This window comes from Coffea arabica, chromosome 10c (genome assembly GCF_036785885.1).
Source record: "Coffea arabica cultivar ET-39 chromosome 10c, Coffea Arabica ET-39 HiFi, whole genome shotgun sequence".
Lineage (NCBI taxonomy): Eukaryota > Viridiplantae > Streptophyta > Magnoliopsida > Gentianales > Rubiaceae > Coffea > Coffea arabica.
The window spans coordinates 2742623-2761854 of NC_092329.1; the positions used below are offsets into that span (position 1 = coordinate 2742623).

Genomic DNA, 19232 nt, shown 5'->3' on the forward strand with positions numbered 1-19232 from the left:
CTATCTTTGATTGTTTATCCCCTAATCATGTACTCCTAGGGGATGACTAAACAAATCAGACTTTTTACTTGTGGGTCCTTGTGATATCTATTCATTTAGTTTTATATATTGGTTCGCAGGACCACTGTGATGCATCAAGCCCATTAGAAAACGACGTTGTCCAACCTTCGTTTCATTGTCCGACCCTTTTTTTCAATGGTACACTTTATTAGCTCTTTAAATAAGTTTGTTTGTTTCATGATTATTTTTATACCTACAGCTACAATGACGCTTTCAAAACAGGGAAAAGAAAAGGTCTAAAAACGACGCTTTGCCGCTAATTTGACGTAGCTAATTTGACAAGAAGGCAATTAATTGGTCCTTTCAAATAGTGGTGGCAATCGGGTCAAAAACGGATTGGCGGATCGGGTTGAGATCCGGATACAACAGAAAACCTGCTAACCCGAACGCGACCCGTCAACCCGAAACGGGTCAGTACCCGGAAATTTCGGGATGACAGGCCAACCTGAATGACCTGAAACATAATTTCAGCTTATTAATTTACCGTTGTAGTTTCTAGGGAAAATTGTAGAAACCTCCCCTGAGATTTCTGACATTTGCACTGACCTCCCCTATCAATTTTGAAATAGCATTAACCTCCCCTAGAAAAAGTTGAAACCAATTTAAAAGGTAAAAGTGTGTGAATTTACTAGAGTACCCCCAATTGTATTTGATTTTACTAGACGAAAGATTTGAGTACTTTCATCAAAACCAACGTTTAATTTGTTAAACAAATTAAACTAATCAAACTATTTCTGCATAGTTAAATTAATTAACTAATTAACTATTAACTAATTAACTAATTTCTATTTATCTAATTAACTAATTAACTAATCAAACTATTTTCGCATAGTTAAACTAATTAACTAATTAACTAATTAACTAATTTCTGTTTATCTAATTAACTAATTAACTAAAGCTGTTGTCTATTCGAAACTAACAAACTATTTGCATGTTAAACTAATTAACTAATTAACTGCTTAACTAATTAACTAACTAATTATCTAATTAATTAATTAACTAATTAACTAATTTCTGTTTATCTAATTAACTAATTAGTTAATGCGCTAATTGGTTAATTAGCTCCACAGGCCAACAAATTGGTTAAATAGCACATTAAATATAAAACCTGCCAGTTTCCCCTAAAGAGTTGGTATGTTTTGGGCAATTTTTTTTTTTTACTTTCACATATTTAATTTATGTTAAATACAAAACATACTAGTTTTCCTTTGGGCGCTATTTAACCAATTTTTTCCATAAAGAGCTGGTATGTTTTCCATAAAGAGTTGGTATAAAACATACTACAAAACTTGCCAGTTTCCCATAAAGAGCTGATATGTTATGCGTTATTTAACCAATTTTTCATATTTAAACAAATTTATGAAAATTAAAATAACGTATTTGAAAGTTGCATTTTTATTTGGAAGAACGCATTCCTTCGATGCGTTTTTCACCCTTTGGGAAGAGACTCAAAAATCACCACCCTTTAGAAAGTTAATTTAAAAATCGCCACCCTTTATTTTCTAATATTAATTTTTGTTATGGTTTATGATTTTCTTATATTTTATAAAAAAAGTTAATAACTATTGTACTTACAATTATGGAGATGTTAATTTGTCGTATGTGTAATTCTTTTGTTTTATAATAATTGTTATATCAGGAGTAATTTTGAAATTTAATTGCATTTAATTCCAAAACACTCATCAAACCAAGCTAGATATTGGAATGAAAAATATGTTGCATTTATACCCCCTGAACTTGCTTGATCCTTAATGCCTATGCTCCTTCTTTGTTAATACTAATTGTCAAGCAAGATCAGGGCAAAATTGGAAGAAATTTCTTATCTCACTTCTACAAATAATTTTTTAATGGGACATCAAGGCTCAGGGGAGGTTTCTGCAACGAATTGTTCCTGTTCAGGGGTGCTGAATGTCATTTCTAAACCTAGAGGGGAGGTCAGTGCAAGTGTTAGAAACCTCAGGGGAGGTTTCTGCAATTATCCCTAGTTTCTAACAGAACCAATTTTGCACAAGACTAATTGCATAATCAAGTAATAAAAATTTCGATAAATCAATTTCAAACCAAATCTGAAATAAATTAAAACACCATAAAAGTGTTTTATCCCAAACCAGATATAAAATAAATTAAAATACTATAAAAATAAAAAATAATGTAATATATCATTTATCCAAACATAATAATTCCAACTTCACATAAGTTAAACAAATTCATTTAGAATTAAGTAGTTAATGCCTTTGGGGAAAAAAGAATAACTTAGTTTAGTTAGATAAAATATTTTTATATTTATTTAATTATTTTTAATTTATAAACGGGTTATTGGGTCAACTCGTGGGTGACCTGAATTTGACCTGTTCTTGTTTTTTTTTTTTTTGGGTTCATCAAGTTCGACCCGATTCTGACCTGAACCCACGAAATCTCAATCCAAACCCATTAATTTCGTATTATATTCATGTTGTATTTTCAAATCGTGTCGAAAATTGCCACGCCTGCTTTTAAATCCAAAAAAAAAAAAAAAGTTGGCAATAAGTCCAGATTGGCCCAGTGAGCTGAGAGTACTTGTCACATCCGCCTTTTCTCCAGGCCCTCAGTATTGCCCAAGCGCAGGCCCATAAGTAACGTTAGTTGCTATGGTTTCATGCATTAAAACTCAAAAGCCATCAAGAACCTATTATTATTTCTTGGAGTTTCATGAGTTATGCTACAATCTTCTGTTACGGCACGCGGTACATCTACGAAGCTCCACTCCGGAATCGACTGCCAAGCATTTTTATCAAACTATTTCATGTCTCACTTCCTATTCCATCGTTGACACATCTCCAACAACATCTAGTGGTGTAGTCAAGAATGTCGAAATTTATCGCATTTATCCCTTTAATTTATGGAACTTACTTGATAAATAATTAATAGGTTATGTGGTGTAGTTAAGAAGATCGAAATTTTGTATGTCAACTAACTTATTGAAACTTGAACTCTAATTTTTAGCGAAAACGAATGATGAAAACCATCACCAAATGAATCCTTTCGTCAAATTAATAAGACAAAACAAAAAATGAATCCTCGAATTTCAAGATTGCAAAACAATTGCCATCGACGAATAGTTCATGTGATCATTAATTCTTCAAAGTCCAGATCCTTGGGGAAAGTTTCAAACTAGAAACTTTTCCTTGCAAGTAAACTTTCAACATAAATCCCAGCTGCAACTATGCAAAGTATGCACAATGCAGGTTACTGTAGTGCCTGACCCGATTGAAAAGCAGGTCACCTCTTCTATTATTAGCAATGTTTTGAAAACCGGACTGGAGGCATGGCCGGTTCGCGGTTCACCTGCAGTGCCCGACCCAATTGAAAAGCAGGTCACCTCTTCTATTATTGGCAATGTTTTGAAAATTGGACCGGACTGGCCGGTTCGACCGATTGAACCACGAACCGGCGATGCCTTCGGTCCAATTCAATTAAAAATCCAAAGAATTAATTGAACCGGTCAAAACGGTAAAAATCAGGAGGTTCAACCGATTTTATTAAGTATTTATTTTTTAAAATAAATATTTTAGTTTTATTCAAAATGTTTAATACTAAAATGAATAAAAAATTATTAAACCTTTGAACCGGGGGTCGAACCGGTTGAACTAGAAGGTTTTCCGGTTCACTTCCCAGTCCGGGTTTAAAAACATTGATTATTAGTCTCAATCGATAGCAACATGCTTTGCTTGGAGACAATGCAAAACGTTCGGACTTAAATACGTATATAGGACCTTCTTCTACAGTATTAATTTTGCATCTTCTTCTGTCTTAAACTCTGAATGGTTGCTTTTAAATCGCATATTCCTGTTCGTGTATTGATCTCTTCTTTTATGTCTGCACTTTCTTTGATTGTTCCAAGGATCACATGCAATAACCCGTGTGTGCAAATGCAACGACACATTAAGCTTGTTCGGCCTTACCTTTGATACAGAAAGAAAGGAGCTTGCAGGCCACCAGGAAAGCAAGAGGCCTGTAGGAATCAACCCCGTCTTTTGTCCAGATACATCCTTTAGATTCCCATTCTAATTTTCAGAAAAGAAAAGAAAGAATAAAGTAAACTAGTACTACTAGAAGAACCAATATTTTTATTTTTTTTACCAACAAAAAATAAAATAAAACCTCTTATTGCCTTCCATTGCTGATGGGTACCGGGCAAACTTTTAAATTTTTGGGAGAAGTTAAAGAGGGAGGGCCAATGATTACTGCAGCAGATGGGGTTGGGGGACAAATAGCAGACGCCATTTAGATTTAGGACAGTCTCGCAAGGACACTGCTAAGCGCTACCTAAGAAATCACGCGAATCTCAGTCGTCTAACAAATACTACTACTACAAGTGAGATTAACTACTACTGACAAAAAACGGGAAGTTTCTGATGGGTGTACGAAATTACTTTAATAATGCTAACCATCATTTTCCATCTAATTTCATGTACGACCTCCTGCATGTTATTCCGCGACCGCAGTAGGTAGGTACACATATTGTAGTACTAGTATTAAACACTGAAGGACGTACCTAACCCCCCATGCAAGTTTCTGATTAATAGGGTAGTTGGTTAAAGTTTAATGTATTAATTGGTGGAGATCTAAGTAATCAGCTAATGGACAGATAAATTTACCTTATCTTGAATTCAGAGACTTGGAATTTTAACCAGAAAGAAAGAAACTAGGAGAGTAATGACGCTGCAGCATATGCCGATGCACGGATGCATGTGCGCGCAATAATATCTTTCTGAGAGAGAAAGAAAGAAGGGAAGAGCGCAAATGCGATTGGTCTCTCTCAGGGATCACTAGGATGTGCTTAATTTTGCTCTAATGATCAGTCTCTGGTCAAACTCATTTTTCTTCCATATTCCCACTTAATGGTCATCCCGCGTGCCCCCACCACGGCCCGTTTTACCGCAGCTAGCAAGCATACTACTATGTGGACATGGTGCCAGCTCCCTCGAAATACTATGGGGTAGTAGAATCAAACTAAGAGAACATATCACTATGAAAATATTACGGAGGTGAGATACTAATCAGTGTTTGCAGATTTGTTTGGATCGGAAAATTTTTACGTTTTTTGTAAATACAATTATTTTACTTCACACACATCAAATCGTTGTAGTATATCTTTCTAAAAAATCTTCTAAAAATAGCAATCCATACGACTAAAATTTTGCGCTCTTTTCTCCTAAAAATCGAGGTATCAAAAGGACAAATGTAATAGTCAAGATAAGTAATTAATGGGATTCCCGGTTTTTGCCAACAAAGGCAAACCCAACGGTTGTGTGAAAAGCGGATTAAAAGACAACCCGGGTATTAACTCCAATGTAAATCACAAATTAACCTGAAAAGAAAACAAAAGGCACAAATTATTCATAAAGTGGGGCAGTTGAACCAGACAAGGCTCGTCAACCTTTTCCTCTTTTGTAAACAATTTGACAAGTAAATGCCACCCAGAAAGCATCTTGTTATGTACAACACCGAGAATGGTCCATCTCCTAGCCATCTGTAGTCGTAGATTTAGTTTATTATTCCTTTCTTTTTCTTTTTCTCTTCCCTCTGTTTTCTTCCTCAGACTTTGGAACTTTTCTTCCCAACAAAAACAGTTGGGAATATGGATAGCCACAGTAAAATGGTAAAACTACAATCGCGTCGTACAATACAACACAGAAAACTACGTGAGAAAACGCCAAACCTAAGATTCAAGGGCTTTGTAGATCACTACGAAACAAGGTAGGATAGCCCTGGGATTAAATACGTAAAGCTCCTCGAGATTCGAGTACACTCCGGCGTACCCGGCTACCGAGTCGTATGAGCCGGCAGCCAACGTGCCAGCATCGTCCTCCTCCACCGCCGCATCATCCGCCATGCGCTTCACCCTCCCTGCTATTACACGGCAAACCAACATCGCTCTCCGGCCACCGTCGGAGCCCAGGCCAAGGCAGTCGTGGGCCCTACCACTGCTTGCGGTCGTGCGGACTCCACTCGACTTGTTACCTTGGAAGCCGTGCCGGATGATAGTGCATACTCCACAGCCGGGGACTAAGCCGCACAGGCTGGAGGACCCGCGTGCGCCGAGCGAGCAAGTGAGGCTGGTGCAGTGGAATCTTAGCAGCTCGTTGCCATCGGCGGCGCACCGGGGGTTTTTCTTGCTGTTGCTGTTTGCACGTATCTTCACTGCATCTCTGCAGTCCTCGAACCGTTGGATCGTGCGTTGAGTGTTGTGGACCTTTAGGATCCGTTCGATGCTGCAGATTGGATTGTCCTTCTTGAGCCAGCTTGATTTGAAGATTATCTCCACGATATTGCGGCTTGAATCTTCGGGTCCCAGCTCACCCACTGTAGCATGCATGCACATAAGTAAATAACCCTTTCCTTTTTTTTTTTTTAGGAAAATATCCCACAAAGATAGACTAACTGCAAATTGATTTGCATTAAGGATTTGAATAAATCTTGTATGCACTAATAGGCTGCTGGATGCATCCCACATGTACACCCAAAAAAAAAGGGTTAAAGTTCAATTTGATATCATATGCATCCATGCTCGTTTCTATAGTATATATAAAATTAATTCTTAAAATTTTAACTTTTCCTTTCATATATATAATACATAGTTGATATTGTGGCAACTGAGAGTTTAATGCCATGGCAATTTTGTTTTAATTACCAAAAATACTCTTCTAGGATTGAAATTAATTTAAAAAAAATCAGTGTGGCAAATTGAAAGCCAATGTCACCTGCATATGTTTCAAAACTAGTTTTACAAGCAAGGAGAATAGTTATATGGAAGGGAAGAATTGTAAGATTGAAAAAGAGCTTCTCAAAAAATATGAGACTCTTATATAGAGGTAATTCCCATTTTCTAGAAATGGAATACATGCCCACTCATAACATCTTGAAGTAGAAGAGGTAGGAGAATTTGGTTCTCTTCAGTAAATTTTTTCTCCATTTTTTATAATAAACATCTCATGTAGATGTATGATGTAATGTATGACATGTGTCATCATTTATTGAAAAAAAATATGATCGTTTTAAATTTGATTAATTATTATTATTATTAATAAATGAAAATATATATCATGCATTCAAATGTGTAGTACAAAAAATGAAAAATAGAGAAAAAATCCACTGATAAGGGGCAAAGTCCGAGGTCGTAGAGCACACAAGAATCAAATGATACCCAAAAAAAAAAAAAAAAGAAAATCCTAATCAGCCATTGACCTATATTAGAAGGTTAGATCATCCAAGCAACACGTAGAAATCAGATAATAATAATTGTTGACCAATAACAATCAGCCACGGTCTGAACGTCGGGTACTTATCGATTTTATGAGGTGACAACTGTAAATTTGTACCCGATGGTCCACAGCACAATGAAGTTGGCGAAGTACTGGTGTCTGTGTAGCAGAAAAGGGAAGGCAAATGCTTATAATGAACCATAAATGTCGTACTATCAATTTTTAATATGGCCATAAGATAGCAATTAATGCCGTTTGCCTTGCACTAGCAGCACATTTTCCCCCCAAAAACTTTGGAGATTCAATTTTGTTTGAGGTCAACCTCAATTTAAGGAGTTCTCAACTTTGTACAGTGTGATGCTTCTAATTTTCCGGACAAGATAAATTGATCAAAGTCTTAGAAGCGAAATGAAGAGGGATCCTATAGGTATAATTGTACTAACAATCGATCTAATACCAACCGTAGGGTATTGTATTACTTCCTCCTACATAACATCTTTACCAACACAAAACAGTATTCTCTTTCTCCTAAAAAAGTTTTTGATTTTTGTTTTGCTGTAGAAAAAAAAGTTTTTGATGTTGCAGTTGACACAAATTTCAGCAAAATGAACAGTCAAAATAGTAGCACAAGAAAACCAAGTTGAGAAAAGCTTGGTCATCACTCGTCTCCATCTTTCGTTCAAAGAGGGCATCCTCATATTTATTGCTAAACTGAATTTCATCTGTGTCACCATGAATAGAAGAGGAAACTATGAAAATTAGTAGTTTTAGTACGAATGCTGTTGCAAAACCATAGACTAGAAGGGATAGGCTCACAAGACATGATTCCAGCCTTCTATAGGAGGGTCAACCTAGCTAAAATTATACACAGTTAAAAATATAGAAATGGTAAAAACGAAAGAAGAAGAGTACCAGCATGCCTGACCGCTTGATGATGCTCCAAGCTCTCAATTTTTGGGAAGACCTCTCCGCATTCAGAGCAAGCACATATGGTTGTCCTTGGCAAAGGATACCTGCATAACCCCCCCAAAAAAAAAAACCTTCAATTCTCAAGACAGAAAATAAAAAATAAAAGTAATTGTAGTTAAGCAGCTATGCCTTATGACCTGCTAGGATCAACTATGGTGTGGCACTCATAACATCCAGAGAGCTTTCTGAATTGCATGCCTCTACAGGACCCATTGTTGTACGTCACACTAGTACCGTTTGATCTGAGTGAGCTTGAGAAAGACCTGGAGGATGATCCATGAGAAGATTTCTTGCTAAGAAGTCGCGTTTCCTGTCCAACGCTACTGCTTTCAGGAGAATTATCAGCTCTGTGGACCACCCTGCTCGTGTTCCCATAAACAACATCCCTGAAAGAGCATATTGAGCTGCAAGACCCCAACTTTGGGATTGAGGGATCATGAACTTTTGACCCTTCGATCTGCTTGCAAGTCAACAAGTTCTTGAATTGGTCCCACGATGATGGTGGCTTCTGAGGTTGTTGCTTTTTCCTGCGTTTTGATGGATGTTTCTTGTTATTATGACTGGTCTTCTCTGATGGCGTCTTCCGTGGTTCTGGTAAGGAAGTGAGCAGTGCCATGAAAAGTAGAGCTACAAAACACAAGCGAAGTTGTGGTAATGAAGAGGGACCTCTCTCATTCATGGAATGGAGAGAAAGAAAGAATATAATGGGGAAATTGGTTTTTAAAACTTGGAGACTTGAGAGGGAGGACGTTTCTTTAATGGAAGTGGGGAGGGATCCAAGATGGGGCAGCAGGGAAGGCAAAGAGAAGTTGGCCGGGCCTTGATTTCGGCTGGGGGAGTCAATAATGTTTCCTCTTTACTCTATTCCAATATGCCCCTTTACTTTTACTATTATCCCGTAATTACTTGATTTGTCTAATGTACTTTTAATCAAACTTCTTTATGGGGTCCAATTACTCTTTGCTCTTTGCTCCTCGTGTTTGTCATTCTATTTGCCCCTATACCTCAGAATTAACAAGTAATCTCTTCATTTGTCTAAAGTGCTGACAGTCAAACCTCCTATGCAAGACTGTAAAGACGTACAAAGAAGCTGATTAAAAGGATTTTGTGTCTACTTGATTAGACTTCCATAATCATAAACATCTTTAATTTTTCAAATGTGCTTTACCTTGCGGTTTGTCCTTCCTTAGTAATCCATTCGGGTTACATATTAAAGATTAAAAGCAAAAGCTTATAATCAAACCTACTTTATAATCTCTGCTCTCATTAGATTTGACATTTCAGGAGACCAAGTCAAGCCATTGCACATCAAGTGGTAAGGACTACTCGATTAAGCTGGACCCATCATCCAATTTATGAACCAATTTATGAATTTGGGTATGAAGAGCAAAGCGTGTGGAGGGGTTAGGCCGGCTAACTTCGCTTGTGCGTGCAGGTAGTCTGCTTTTATATGGTAAATTTTATAGCATTTTTTTCTTCTTTTGATCTTTTTCTCTTAATAATAGTGGCGAAGCAAGAAAAGAAAGAAAAAAAAAAAAAAAGTGGCGAAGCAAGCAAGCTAGCAGAACAGGATTTGCCTTGCATCGGAAAGGCATTATGTCATTTTCTTCCTGTCATTCTAAAAGAAAAACAGTGGAAGGCCTAGGGATACCAAATTGACGCCTTTGCTTTAAGGTTCTAAATGATGAACAAAGTGCTTGACAGCTCAAGTGAAGATTATAGGATTATCATTTTGATTTGTGTATTTAGCTTATTGTGATACTTCTCGGATGCTGTTTGCTTGTTTTCCAGAAATCGGCAAGCTTAATTCAATATATACTGGATATTCCTTATTGTCGACGAGTTAACTGATGTTGAGCATACATTTGTTACTCGATTTGGTTTCCTCCATGTATAATTGAAAAAACATTATGTATTTCTTTTCGTTTAAGCCGGTTCAATTTTGATCACTACTATAGGTCATGATATGACTTCAAAATCATAAATCAGTTGCAAAAATTCTTACAAATCGTCCACTAATATGATTTATATGTTAACTGGATTCAAACACATGAACTTTTGTCAGAAACGTATGACTAAACGCTAACTAGCCCGTATGAAGATTTTGCTTATTATCCTCCAAAAAAGCACCAAGCCCCCGTCCACCGGGTAACGAACAAATGTGTAGTGTCTTAGTTCACCTGCTGTACTGCTACTCCTGTCAACAGACATAAAGTGTTTATTGTTAGATTCATGAGTAAAGAATTATATCTCACATTGGTTCGATAGATAGAAAAAGAGCGGTTAATACGTAAGTAAAGCCCGAAACTCAATGGCTTAAGTTTTTTGGTCAAAGTTGGGTTCCTGACTTACATATTGGATTCTTTGATGTACTCTCGAGAGATATTTCTCCCTATCAAATTGGTATCAAAGTTTTAAATTGCGAGACTGGACTACTCATGGGGCAAGTCGATCCTTTTCGAAGTTGGACTAGTGAAAATTCTCTTATTGGTGGTGGATCGAAGTGTGAAGAAGTTTGGTTGGTGTTGGACCAGGTAAGTCATGGGTTTAGCAGGGAGTCCAGTTGGTGTTAGACCAAGGAGCTAAAAGTTGGCAGAGGTCTAGAATGCAGTTTGGATGTTGAAAAAAAGCGAGTTCATGTTTAGGAAAATATGTGACCTTAGGCGATAATATGGGTTAACATTGAGTATTATAGTTGGTTTGAAGAAGAACTTATAAATTTGGGTTTAATGTGAGGGGTTACTGAGATTTGTTAGATTCATGAGTAAAAAACTATATCCCACATTGGTCCGAGAAATATGTCCTACATTGGTACGAGAAATAGAAAAAGACCATCCAAGATTTAATGGTTTAAATTTTTGGGTTAAAGTTGAGTTGTTGACTTATATTCTGAACTATTTAGTGGATTGTTTTGAAATGTTTCTTCCTATCATTCATGATATGTTTGATAGGAAAACTATCGGACTTTATTGAACCGTAGTTGATAGTTCTTATCGATATTTACGCACCTATCTGTGTGCCTATAATCATATACTAGTATTCGTGCGTTTATTCTTCTTCTTTCCTTGAAAACGAAGCGCATATTTTCCTACCATGCTGGGCATAGCTAAACTCTTGAAGCAACTTGAGCCTCATATATATGGGTAGTGCGCATCAAGATTCCAAAACACAAGCATAAGAAAAAGCGCAAGAGCCAAAAGAGAGAGGCGTCGTGCATGCTACAACACAACGGGAGCAAAAACAACGATTGACCAACTGGCGTATTTGCATATTCAATGTCTTCTTCCTAATCCATATATATTGGTACATCTAATCCAACCAATCCGTCCCATTTGCCCAAAAACTGGGCTAGAATTCTCCCATGACGAATCTCCATCAGTGACGTACCATCATTCAGCCACCATGTGAAATACAACGAACGTGCTAAGCTTAGTCTCTAACTCCACTCCTACGCATCCTAAAATCCACTCACTCTTTATCTCCAAATATCAAAGCATTTCCAAGTTATTGTGCAAATATTGAGGACTAAAGCGTCAGCAACCCAAAAAACAAAAATTTCAGGAGCATGTTGGCATATTATTATTGTTATTGGTGTGCCTTTTTTGTCGTCAATTATACAGCAGTCAACGACAAGGCATGCCCTTTTTTTTTTTTTTTTTTTTTGTATTTACATATATAATAAACTAGAGCGTGGCATCTTCTTGGTTGAGTGCAAGCATCATCGTCTCAATAATAATAAGAAGAGTAGATAATCCGAGCAGTTAGAAGTCAGATATTGTGATGCTGATTCTAGCCAACAACTATACATAGATAGACGCATATGTTTATTCATGTTTGTTTTCTCATATACGCATGCGAACCTGTGTGACTTTGTATCTAATTAACTTGAATCTGATTCATCACAACGTAACTTGAACGACTTGTAAACGATTCCCATCAGCAGTAGAAGTATTAAAAAGATGGTCCTCTTTAATTTGATGGTGATCGAATTGAGAACTAACTTGCTCTTCCACAAGCGTATTGTACACTTAAGCACTGGCTTTGGCTTTATTATAAATTATATAAGCAAGAAAAATAGTATATGCTTCCTTCGATAGTCTTCAATGTTTTGTCAAGCTTCCCTGATATTAAAATTGCGATAACAATAACAGAAATGCCATTGAGGCTTTTTTAAGGAGAGGTCCAAAGTTGAACTAGTCAATTGATAGGATCATTGTTTCTTCTTTTTTTTTTTTAATAATATATTTGCTTTTGCAATATAATTGATGGGTCTAGTTAAACAAACAGAGTGTAGTTTTTTTTTTTTTTTTTAAAATAAAAGTTGATCAGAAAATGTATAAACTGCTGCATGCAGAAGGCAATAAACGTAAATGTATGCATTTACATAATAAGTTGAGCGCAATAAAAAGATCCATAATAACTAAATTGGGCGTGCTAACAAAACCACTTATTCGTAAAACCAATAATTAAGTTTCCTGTTAATTTCTCTTCTCAAGTGACATACTAGCTTGGACAGAAGAACTGATGGATCAATTAGGCATTTGAATATTACCTCTTGGGTGTGTTGCAATTAGCTAATCAAATGTCATTATTCCACAACCTAATTTTATAAGGTTAATTTCAAAATATATTGAATACCAATTGCTATGCTGGCTCACAACAGAATAGACTTTCCAACAAAACAGACATGCCGATAAAGCATTAAGTTTAGTAGAAAATGCATCCCAAGAATAAAAGACAGAATAAAAATTTAAAAAAAAAAAACCAACTCGAGAACTACAAAGTTACTGGACCTAGTGGGCCATCCATTGACTACCCATTGAGCAGCCCAAACAGTTGGGCCATTTAATAGACCGAGAATCGAACAATAGCAGCCCAGAAGCGCACAGATTGGAGCCGATTGTTTTACTACTTTCCAGTTTCCGGTAAACCCTTTTCTAGGGTTTTAGTCCTTCAATCTTTGATGTCCCAAAAATTCCAAATCCTTAATCAGAGCCTATTAGCTCTTTTAATCTTTTCAATAATCGTTTGAAATCTTCCAATATTGAAATTTATTTATTTTTTTAAAAAATCAAAATCAAAATCCAAAGATGTCGATAAGTAAAATCCAGGAAAATACCAGTAAAAACAATGCTAGATTGACCTGGGAAGGCTGCAGCATCTTGCTTGACATCAACGATGGTGAACGAATGGTTTTTGAACGTTTGACTGCAGGCGCGTAAGTTTTCTTAGCCGCGCAATTGGTGCATTGCATGAATTTTTTTTAAAAAATTCGATTTAAATTTTGGAATGTTGATCGATGAGTATTAAGTTAATTGGTTTTTAATTTCCTTCCCCTGCAGTACATTGAAGGTTGGAAATAAGAAGTGCTCTCTTCAGCCTTTTATTAATTGTCCATTTGGGTCTCTGTTTCAAGTAGAGAACGGAACAGATGGGCCTTTTTTGTCTCGCATTTTTTCGACATCAGAAGGTTTACTTATTTAATTTAATTTGTGTTTTTCCAATTATCTTAACATCCAATCTAAATTCAGCTCCTCTTCTGACTCTATCGGTCCATGGCAGTTTCGAGGGATTCTTTATTTTGTTCTTTTGGTTACTTAAAAATGAAAAAAAAATGAATTTTGTATGGAAATATTGAAATATGAACCCTGATCAGATTATATTAAATGGTCCAAATTATTATCATCCTCTGCTGTAAGCCTGGTTCAAATTTGATCAGACTTTACTTGCTGATTATTTGAAATTCCACACTTCTTGAAAAGAGTAGGCTACATTTTGCACTTGCAGTGATGGCATAAAGTGGTACAAGATGCTTGACAATTGCCATATCTTCAAATTAAGAATGAGGGCAGTTTTCATGCCAAACAGCTCATAGACCCCCAGAAAACAGTCTTTTGTACCCAAGAAAGTTTCTTTGGGAGTATGCATTTGACAGATCACTGTAAATGTGGGTGATTAGAAGGCTAGCACAATCATAAAATGAATTCTGGTTTTTCCTTTTATATTCACAATGTGTGTAGCGTACAGGGAAAGTGTGAGGGGGGGGGGGTGAAATTTGGTCATTTTCTTCTAAATTTAGCAATTCGGAGTTCACATGAGAGGTGCTTTTGGTTTTATCTTGAATTTTGGGTTCCTTCCCCTACCCCAAAAAAAAACACTTCTTTTAGCAAACTTTCTCCAGAACTGTGTTGAGCATTTTGCTGAATTTTCACTTTCAGGTAGTAATGATCTTCAAGAGGAAAAGGAGTCTCCTACAGTTTATGGTTCCAAAGACAACAGAGAATTGATGGATAATAATACAGCCCAGTCTCTTACAGGCGAAGATATAGATGAGCTGCGAAGGTTAGAACTTTTAAGTATTTTTTACAATCATTGATCTTTTGACCAAATAGTATCACTTGATTTTAAGGGTTACAGAAACTACCATAATTTTGTATAATCATGTGCGAGAAATTGGTCAACCTAAATTTTGTCGATATGCTTTCTTTTGTAACTGGTGCCACCTTGTGAGGCTGTGAATCTCTTATAGTTGTTTGGCCAATTGTTCACCTCCATTGAAATGCAAGAGAATAAAGTTAATCACTTTGATGCAGAAAGGGAGCCAGTGGAGTTGAAATTATTGAAGCACTCATCACTAATAGTGCAACATTTGAAAAGAAGACATCATTTTCACAGGTAAGCTGGGAATATATGTAATAAAGAATGAAACATCTGTGAACATATGCTGAACTTCATTCTAATATGCAGGAAAAGTACCGTCTTAAGAAGCAGAAGAAATACTCACCCAGAGTACTTTTAAGGCGTCCTACTGCAAGAAGGTTAATTCATACCTTTTACTTGCACTGCTTTAGAGGCTTAAGCTTTTAATTTTTTTTTTCCTGAGATCATAAGTTCCATTGAACATAATATGCTGCACAATATTAGTCAAATGTTCTATGTTCGCTGCTACTAAAGCTTGTTTTGCAGATAATATTAACTACCCCTTTTCCCTGCTATATTAGCTTGGTTGTTGTTTTCTTGATGAGTTTAGCTTCTCATATTTATGCTCATTTTGTTTGAATGGTGAAATCTCTGAGCACCAGAGTTTTTGCTAGTGAATTTGGGTATTGATGTTTCTATTTCCTGTTGCCTTAAAGCCAATATTTTCCAAAGGCTGAACCAAAATTCAGCAAAACTTTCTTAGTAGATTCAATCGAAGGGATCACAAGTGCATTGATGTTTCTATTTTGTTCTAATAAGCCCGTAATGAGCTCAGAAACTCTTTTAGCCAAGGTTTACCGATGTTTGTAATGCGATAATTTGTTGGTTATCTTCAATTTAAGATTGTTTGATGTATGGTCATCTTGTCTGCTTTTTAACTGTCTTCGCTCCCTTAATACCCTAATTATGCTGCCTTCAAGGGAAAACCACTTTACTTGAACTAGTGATATCATTCCTGTAATTTTGCTTGTTTGAAATGGGAGCTGAGGGTGCGGTCTCCTTGAGACATGTTATTTTATGATTTCTTCCTCCAATTTTACCTTTTTAAAAGCTCAAAGCATTTTTTTTCCCAAAAATAGTCATCTCTATTTGCTAACATTTTGTAACTGGGCTTTTATTTTTGCAGCATATGTGAGGCATACTTCAAAAAACGTCCAGAACAAATAGGGTAAGGATGTCATGATGTCCAGCTTTGACTCTTTTTTTAATATATTTTTTATATTTTGTGTCTCAAACTTAATTGTATGATGGTTAGGTTCTTGCGAATGGACGCATTAGCTCTTCTGCTGTCCATGGCTAGTGTAACTTCACATTCAGACGTGCTTGTAGTGGATATGGTTGGTGGACTTCTTACTGGTGCTGTGGCGGAGAGGTTGGGAGGTCTGCTTTTGTTTCTTACTTAAAGATATATGCTTCTGATTGAATTTTTGTTGTACCTGCATATGATACATTAATGGCAACCAATGAAACTAAATCAAATTCATGATTACTATTATGAGCACAGGATGCTACGTGTGAACTTCATAAGGTGGCATAAACCGGTAAACTGATGAAAGTAGCTCATGGTATTGGGTAAAAACTTAAGTTGAACTAAGTAGAGGTTTTTGTCCTCCCATCTCTTTCAATTCAGATATAAATTCTTGTAAATTGCATGTACAGCTTGATTGATGGTAAAATTTGGCATTGTAATTTTCTACCTTGGTATTGATTTTACTAACTTGGGTTGGAAAGAATAAATTGATGAAGCAATCAAGTGAACAGCTAAGTGTCTTTTTTTGTCCTTTGTTTCTTTCACATTCTTATTAGTAGAGTATGTGACTTTCTTAGTTAGCTTTGTTATTCTTGATCATGCACCTGTTTCCTAGGTTGATAGAAACTGTAATGTTGCTGTTATTTTCTACATCTCTGTCATGGTTTCATTGGTTTTATTTTTTGACTCAGTTGGATTATCTTCTGGATTTAATGCCCCATTAAATATATCCCATCGTAATTTGTATGTAAACCAGACTATCAAATTGAGTTTTCTCTTAAAGTATACTATAGATGTTCTTAAAGTATTGAGAACCAGTGGTGATCAGTTTAGTAGTCATCAGATGCATACTTTTTTCAGGTAATGGTTATGTGTGCAATACGTATCGTGGAATTACACCGTATCCCATTGATATTGTCCGGATGTTCAACTTTGGTACAGAGATTTGTGAAAGGTAACTTCTCTCTGTGCTTGGATTTCAAACTATTTAGTGGTGTGGGTTTTGGGAGCCAAGTTAGCTTGTATTTTAGTGTCCTTCTAGGTTGTTTCAAGTTATTGCCTTGTTCGTAGCAGTGATATTTTGTTACTGCTTTTTCCTTGCTCTAGGATTGTAAATTCTCCCTTGACAGAGTTATGTGCAACTTCAAATGTAACTTCAGTATCAAGCAGCCAACTGGAAGAAGCCTGTGGCACCAGAAGCCAGTCAAATGTAGGATACATTTGCTTGTTATCCTTGCTGCTTTTCAATTCATGGCGTCTTAACTTACAGGTGGCCATTTTTTTCAGGAAGAAGGTCCTTCTTCCTCTGTGCCCTCTCTGGACACGGGTGAAATTATGATATCCTCTGAAGATGGCGACACAGACATTAGTCCTGCTTCTCTAGCTGTCAAACCATGTAAAGCTACAAAGGTCGGTCAGAAGGCACCACTGGATGCTATTAAGTCATGGAGGGAAAATGGATTCTCTAGGTTGACTTTTCCATGCACATGAGTTGTTCACTGTCTCACGCAATGTTTTGGCTGTATGGTCTGAATTTTATTTCTTTTTCAGTTTAATAATCGCTGCTCCACAAATTGATGCTTGGAGCATGGTCAAAGAACTTCTCCCTCTGCTGTCATTTTCAGCTCCTTTTGCAGTTTATCATCAGTATCAGCAGGTTTTTTTATGTTCTAAAGTTCTCAATTTGGACATTTTATATTTTGTTTTGAGATGGGCTTAAATACAGAAAAAGCTATTGAGAATCTTTTTCTATTTCATTGCAGCCTCTTGCTCTCTGCATGCACAATTTGCAGGTCGGGAAAATGGCTATTGGTTTGCAAATATCTGAACCCTGGTTACGTGAATATCAGGTCTGTTCTACTTCCTGGGTTATCCTTACTGATCATTGGTTCCTTCAAAATTGGCATGGTCAATCGAGTTTCATTTGTTGAGTAGAAATTAGTTTTTTAATGAACTATCCTTTTGGACATATTGGCTGCTTCAATCATTTTTTGGTCTTTCCAAAGCGTATGTTTTCCTTTTCCTTGTTAGTGTATTTATCACTTTTTTGCGGCTCGTCTGGATGTTTAATGATAGTTTACAACACAGGTCCTTCCATCCAGAACCCACCCACACATGCAAATGAGTACATCTGGCGGGTATATACTGAGCGGGACCAGGATATATGGTTCCAAATAGCAACTTGTAGTAATTAGATTTGTGCCCTTCCTTCTGTTGCATCTTAACCATTCCTTTAACAGAGCATGCAGTTCTTTTTCTTAGATCTCACCCTGCTGTTTCTCAGAAAACATTTATTTAGTTGATGTCTGCTTTCTTCTGTAGACATTTTTCAACGGATGAGCTAATTATCATCCTGCTTGAGGATTGTATCAAATCTAAAGGGGATTTCTCATGCTGCTGTACATTTTTTTTTTTTGGTGTTTTTTTTGGGGGGGCGGGGGGGGTGGTTGTTGTTGAACTCCCCTATGGGCGTCTCGTAGTCGGCACCAGTAAAGATAATGCAGCAAAGGATTGACGGAGCAGAAAAAGTCCGTGGCCCAGATCTGGTAATATGAACAAATCTTTGTTGGGCTATTTACTTCCTTATAATCACCCATAGACGGAGCCCAAGGGCCATCAACCGAAACAGTACCTTCGGCCTCATTCTATCGCAACTCAAGTTAAGGCCAAGAGTCTACTGGCAATCTAACTCGCAATGGTGTCTGTACTTGGCTCTATTATCATTCGAGCAAAGCTCAAACTACTTTAAGTCAGCCACAAGTTGGAATGGAGCCTAAATCGATCCACTCATTATTTTGTGCATGGTTGAGACGTTGGTTTTCCGTTGAACTCAAACAACTTTAAAAAGTTGCCAAACAGTAAATATTGTTTGAGATTAAATTAATTGGTCAAGCTAGATCCATACGAGGTGTGTAATGCATAGCTAAAAAGACATCAAGTCACTATTCGAATGACTAAACAAATACCAATTGACGAACTGAATCCCACCAATACCTAAAAAGATTGCAAGTACTGAATATTCAACAAGTTTAAAGATTACACTGTCAATATACACAAGATTTACTCTTGTCAAAAATTAATTTTTAATTTCATCATATTTTCACATGCTCTCATCTAAGAGTTTTTTTTTTTTTCCTTTATCTGGTTCAGTGGCGGATCTCAGCCGTTACAATTGGAAAAGAATAATGTGAGGATTTGAGAGTTAAACAAAGATTTCACGGTCACTTAAC

General features: G+C 36.6%; 2 protein-coding genes across 2 annotated transcripts; one reads left to right on the forward strand and one right to left on the reverse strand.

Moving 5' to 3' along the window:
- Window positions 1–5643: 5643 nt before the first annotated feature.
- LOC113714649 (uncharacterized) lies at window positions 5644–9093 on the reverse strand. The gene is made up of 3 exons (XM_027238630.2): window positions 8411–9093; window positions 8217–8317; window positions 5644–6405 (listed from the first exon to the last, which is right to left on the reverse strand). Exons 1-3 carry the CDS (start codon window positions 8950–8952, stop codon window positions 5762–5764), a joined length of 1287 nt encoding a protein of 428 aa, XP_027094431.1. The 5' UTR covers window positions 8953–9093; the 3' UTR covers window positions 5644–5761.
- A 4120-nt stretch (window positions 9094–13213) lies between these two features.
- LOC113711098 (uncharacterized) lies at window positions 13214–18394 on the forward strand. The gene is made up of 13 exons (XM_027234252.2): window positions 13214–13491; window positions 13616–13743; window positions 14492–14615; window positions 14867–14948; window positions 15021–15091; window positions 15880–15921; window positions 16009–16133; window positions 16864–16957; window positions 17110–17212; window positions 17290–17471; window positions 17554–17659; window positions 17766–17852; window positions 18091–18394. The coding sequence occupies exons 1-13, from the start codon at window positions 13364–13366 to the stop codon at window positions 18178–18180; spliced, it is 1362 nt and encodes a 453-aa protein (XP_027090053.2). The 5' UTR covers window positions 13214–13363; the 3' UTR covers window positions 18181–18394.
- Window positions 18395–19232: the final 838 nt, after the last annotated feature.

Coding starts and splice junctions, on each gene's coding strand:
- LOC113711098 (XM_027234252.2), top strand. CDS start 13,364: ATGTCGATAAGTAAAATCCAGGAAAATACCAGTAAAAACAATGCTAGA. Junction 14,949..15,020: donor AGAAGACATCATTTTCACAG/GTAAGCTGGGAA, acceptor TCTAATATGCAG/GAAAAGTACCGTCTTAAGAA. Junction 15,092..15,879: donor AGGCGTCCTACTGCAAGAAG/GTTAATTCATAC, acceptor TTATTTTTGCAG/CATATGTGAGGCATACTTCA.
- LOC113714649 (XM_027238630.2), bottom strand. CDS start 8,952: ATGAATGAGAGAGGTCCCTCTTCATTACCACAACTTCGCTTGTGTTTT. Junction 8,318..8,410: donor ACCATAGTTGATCCTAGCAG/GTCATAAGGCAT, acceptor GGGGTTATGCAG/GTATCCTTTGCCAAGGACAA. Junction 6,406..8,216: donor TCAAGCGGTCAGGCATGCTG/GTACTCTTCTTC, acceptor TGCATGCTACAG/TGGGTGAGCTGGGACCCGAA.